We start from the raw sequence: 5,177 nt of genomic DNA on the forward strand, positions 1-5,177 counted from the left end.
TGGAAAGACCCCCCCCCCCCCTTTAGGCAGGAACATTGCTAACCCCTGTTCTCCGCATCACGAGGGCACCCAGGAGCCACTACCTGGGACTGCACCAAGGCCCAGGACCCTCAGGTGACTCATGTCACTGCTCCCTGCTTGTTTCCCCACTATGAAGCACAGCTCCCCTACGTCCCAGGGGTATGGGAATGTCTGGGAGAAGCCTGGACGTGACAGGGCATGTAGAGGCAGTGCATTCATCCCTGGATGGCAGAAGCAGCTGCTAATTAAGAATCAGCCCAGTCATGTGCATGTGTATATGGTCATGGGTGCATTGGCAGGTGAGTGTTTATGCACGTGGGGACATGCATGTGTGTTTGTGTGCACACACTAGCTCCTCCTGCATGCACCCTGGGTTGGGCAGGCTCAGACAGCAGGGAGCACTTGCAAACAGCTCGACTCCTTCCCTGGAGTAGACATGGGGCTGTGTCTGGCTGATAAAACCCCACCCCCTTGCCTCACTGCAGTCCAGGGCCTCCAAAGCTCCCCAGGGTTTGCCTCAGCTCCCCCCCATCCCACTGAGCCTGACCTGATGGATGGGGAAGTGCGAGATGTAGGCAGCAGGATCAGGCACCCGCGAGGCCCGGGCAATCTCCATACAGCAGGCCAAGACCTGCCACGGCTCATCCGTGCCCATCCACCACTTGCGGCCCTGCAGGGAGGAATGGTACAGTGTCACACAGCAGAGGCAGTGCATATAGCCTAGAGTCCAAGCCAGGGACAGACCCCAAGGGTCCTGGCTCCAAGTCTCCCCCACTCCTCCCACACTTTGCCTCTTTTGACTGCAACCATGCAAGGGCAGGGGAGCCCGATGCCACCCGACCTCAGCTCAGGGCTCACGTAAGTGACAGTCTGTGACGAAGGACCCTGGGAGAGCTGGATTCTAGCTGCAGATCGGTGGGGAGCACTTTGGGGGCGGCTCCGCATGGGCAAGCTTTACCGTAACACTGGTAAACAGTTCCCTAAGTAAGACATCTAGACGCCCGTCACCCCAGGGGCAGATGGCAGCCTAAGCTTGGCAGCAGGGCCCAAAGACTGCCCCCCTGCCTGGATCCCCATGACTTTGTTTCACTGTACTTCGTGAGGGCTGTCCCTGGGGTTCAGTCCATAGTTTTGTAATTGGTTTGTGGCTGACTGAGCCTGCAAAGAAAGGAGGCGGCCCTGAGGGAGATTGGGAGAGAGGGTCCCAGGGCAGACGCAGTAAAGCTTGAGCGAGGAACAGGGAACAAAATGGCTCAATGAAGACGGAGCCTGCTGTACTGCTGGAGACTATCAGCACCCTGCTCTCCCTCTTGTTTAAAGGAAGAAAACCCCTTTCTTCCCCAGAGCTGACAGAAAAGGAGTTCCAGAGCTGGGGGTGCTATGGATTGCCAGGGACTGAGCCAGGGCCTCGAAGCCAGAGGCTTGGTGGGGGTCCCAGCCTAATCTACCATGGGCCCAGTTCCACTGCTGATGCCAGGCTAGTGCTGGGTGGCACAGCCCCTGTGGCCTCATGTTGGGAACGGGCAGCACCCGGCTGGCTGGGGGCTGCCCACATGGCCAGAGATTCCCACTCCCACAACCTACTGTGAGTGGGTGGTCAGCCGAGTCCAGGATGTCCTCCATGATCTCTTTGGCATAGGCCAGCCGGTCCTGCAGTGACTTGTTCTTCTTCAGCCCAGTGAGGTTGACAAGGTGGATCCTGAGCCAGTCAAAGCCGTGGGGGCCCAGTGGCTTGCCCTTGGCGAAGAGCAGGATGCCACGGGCAACGTCGTTGCGCAGGTGGTTCAAGTAGGGTGGGCAGGGGTAGGTCCTGCCCCGGAAGTCCATGTTGTGCGGAAGCCAAAAGACTTGGTCCCGCAGGTAGTTGGCGATGGACAACATGTAGAGGGCGTCCATCCGCAGGCTGTACATCTCCGCTGCCTTTTTCCGGCACTGTGCCAGCTCCTGCCTCATAGCTGCCTTGCTCTCTAGGGAGCCCATCTTCACTGAGGTCTGCTTTGATGGCTTGGGGGCCTCTGAGAGTGGGGGCGGGATGTCCAGCTTCTCAGAGCCCTTGTCATTGAAGATGGAGATCACGATGTCCAGCACAGGCTGGTTGATCTTCCAGGGGCAGTTGCCCAGATAGTTCAGGGCATCCAGCACAGGGTGCAGGGTGGCAGAAGGGCATTCATCCAGCAGTATCTGGTGCTGGATGGCGCCATCTGTGCTGCGCATCAGCTTGGTGGGGGACAGGATATAGGTGCCGAAGCTGGGGGAGATCCAAGGTATGGGCGGGCACAGCATGGGCATTTGGGAGGTGCTGAAGGTCAGCACGGGCTTGGCCGCATCTACCACCACGTGACTGAAGATGGGGTGGGGCTTGATGAGCCCAATCTGAAGGGTTGAGTCACAAGTGAGAGCTGATCACAGCTGAGCCCAGAGACTCTTGAACCCCCTGCACTCAGGCGCAGCAGCCCCAGCACCTGCCCAGCTGGGCTCCTCATCTGTTGAGGGCCATGGGGACTCTCATGAAGAAGGCCAGGGGGTGTGGGGTGAACTGGATGAGAGAGGCATGAAGGGGAAGATGCCCACATGTCCATGCATGCCTGAGTGTGGGCATGGGTCGTCGGGGGCCTGGGCAGAGGGCAGGAAGGAAGCAAGGCCCATGCACAGCATGGGGGTGGGCACTGCAGGCAACCATAACTCCCTGCAAACCTAAGTAGATACCTGCTTTGCTTCATCCGAGCCACCTGGCACCATAGGGCAGAGATGGATGCCATGAACCCCCAGCACCCCCTCAACCAGGCAGGGACCAGGCCCTGCCCTCTTGAACAGGTCACAGCCTCCCAGCCTGCAGTCCTCCCCACTCCAGGCCCGTGCCCCACTGTACCCGATGGTTGGTGCTGAAGGAGTAGACGTGGTAGAGGACAGGAATGAGTTTCCATTCCCGGTTGCAGTTCAGCAGGTTGCTCTGCACCTTAAGGACCTGCACCATCAGCTCCAGCAGGCAGATGCCCACCGCCAGGCGCACGGCCTCGGGCCAATCTGAGTCTCTTTTCATCAGCAAGGGGCTGGTGCTGGCCTCCAGCTTTTCCCAGTACTCCCGTGGCAGGTAGCTGTCTGGCTGGTGGGGGACAGGAGGAGCCATGTGAGCCAGGGAGGGGCAGGCAGGCTTCCAGGAACACCCCTTCTGCTCATGCATGCCCTGTCCCTGGCCCTGCCCCATCCTGGCCACCAGACCCAGGGGCTCTGTGGAGCTGGACAGCCCAGAGAACGAGCTATGTTCTGGCAGAAGGAATTCCCCCAGCCACTCCAGCCCAGGGTCCCTTGCGCTAGTGGGATCCACACCCACCCCACGTGCCACTCAGATCCCCTTCCCCAGCCTGATCAGCAGCTCTGCTTTCTGGTCCCTGCTCGATTGGTGGTTCTGCCTCTGCTCCCTGCCCTGTCTCCCACTGTGCTACCCATACCTTCTTCAGTCCACCACATGCCACATTCAGCAGCTGCCCATGCCCCCCCAGCCTGCACAAAGGAGTTGCTAGGGATGATACCTCCAGCTTGGAGGGATGATACCCGAGCCTGTATTTCCTGCAGCACCCCCACAGGCTGTGGAGCCTCCGAACAGGGGGGCATCTGCCCCCCAACTCTGCCTGCCCAGCCCACCTCCATGCTTAAGGCTGAGCAGTCTCCAAGGGCATGGGAGCTGCGTCTGCCCCGGCACGTGCCTGGCCCCTTGCTGTCCACCTTGGAGCCAGCCTCACCTCAGTGTCTCTGGCCAGCAGGTGGACATAGTCCTTGTAGACCCTCTGGACTTTGTCCAGCACCTGGCTGCACACCTTCTTCTGCAGCATGTACTTGATGTAGACCTTGCTGCCCAGCTCCTTAGCCACTATTGACAGCATCTCACCCTGGGGTGGGAGGTTCATCAGGGTCTGGAGAGGACAAAAGTGAGGCTCTCAGGGCAGAAGGGCCCCTGCCATGAGGCAGGACCTTTCCCAGCTCCCCGACAATTGTGGAGACCCTGCAGGGCCAGCGCCCTACCTGGAGCATGATCTCTACGTACTCCTTGTCCTTCAGCAGACACAGGTAGGGGTAGAGGGCCTTTGGGCCAGCCTTCTTCATGTTTTTAGCCTGGTGTTGCCTGGACTCCTGCAGGCCTTGCAGCAGTGACTGCTGCCACTGGGAACATAGTGAGGCCAGGTGCTTCTGCTGCAGAGGAGGGGAATGGACGATGAGGTAGGGGTAGCCATGGCTGCTCACACAAAGGTCCATGCAGATGCCCCAGCTTCCCCCTGCCTGGTGTCACCACCAGCCTCTTTGCCTCACCCCCAAGACAACTCCTTGCCCTTCTACACACCTAACATACCAGCAGGAGGTGCCCCCCTGCCCACTGCCCAGGATCATCTGCTTGCCCAGCTCCAAACACAGCAGCCATTATGTGCCCCGTAATTACATCCATCTCCCTGGACAATCCCTAGCTGGAGACAGCTGCTAACGAGCCCAGCTCAAGGTGAGGGCTAAATCCCTGCAGGGCTGTGCGGTGCTAGAAGGGCTCTCCAGCCTTGGAAGATGGCTGTGGGAATCTTCCACTCTGCCGGGGTGTGCGGAGATGCCATGGCCACATCAGGACATGCCAGGCTGATACCATACGGGCTGGAGAGCAGCCCCCACTGTGTCCCACAGCCTGTGGCTGGCCCCTCTCCAGCAGTACCCATGTGCTTACCGCTTTGACACTGCGCTGGCTCAGGGACCCAATAATATTCAAAGACGGTATGGTGACAGTGCTGGTCATCTCCATGTCCAGCTGCTTCTGGAAGAGCTCCTGCAGCTCTTCCACTGAGAAGTCCAGCTTGGGGTAGAGCCCAGCCAGCTTCTGCAGGGAAGGAGAGGGTGGTCACCACAGCTCAAAGCTGGGCCTGGCTGCAGACCCCAAGGGCTTTGATCCAGGCAGGCAGTGGCACAGCAGAGACTCAAGCCCAGGTCACAGGCAGGCACACAACCCGCCGCAGCCTCCAGGTGGGGAAGATCCAAAGCTGGTGGCACTCCCAGCCACGTGCCCCGTCACTAGGGACAGACTTAATCTGCAGCGAGACCAAGTTTTTCGCAGGCAGTAGAACCAATTTAAAGGGCATTTCACAGTGGGCTCTGTCCCTCACCACTGACTGGCAGAGGACCCC

At 59.5% G+C, this 5,177-nt stretch overlaps 1 protein-coding gene across 1 annotated transcript in view; it reads right to left on the minus strand.

The window, feature by feature from the left end:
- The window catches only part of POLRMT (RNA polymerase mitochondrial), a 32,496-nt gene that overhangs the window by 11,575 nt on the left and 15,744 nt on the right, over positions 1 to 5,177 (minus strand). Inside the window, exons 5-10 of the mRNA XM_019513150.1 lie at positions 4,724 to 4,873; positions 4,042 to 4,209; positions 3,766 to 3,932; positions 2,891 to 3,128; positions 1,606 to 2,394; positions 569 to 691 (exon numbers count right to left, since the gene is read on the minus strand). Of these exons, the coding sequence (XP_019368695.1) occupies positions 569 to 691; positions 1,606 to 2,394; positions 2,891 to 3,128; positions 3,766 to 3,932; positions 4,042 to 4,209; positions 4,724 to 4,873 (1,635 nt within the window). The remainder of the gene's footprint in view (positions 1 to 568; positions 692 to 1,605; positions 2,395 to 2,890; positions 3,129 to 3,765; positions 3,933 to 4,041; positions 4,210 to 4,723; positions 4,874 to 5,177) is intronic.

This window comes from Gavialis gangeticus, unplaced genomic scaffold (genome assembly GCF_001723915.1).
Source record: "Gavialis gangeticus isolate Ggan-Ray unplaced genomic scaffold, GavGan_comp1, whole genome shotgun sequence".
Classification (NCBI taxonomy): Eukaryota; Metazoa; Chordata; order Crocodylia; family Gavialidae; genus Gavialis; species Gavialis gangeticus.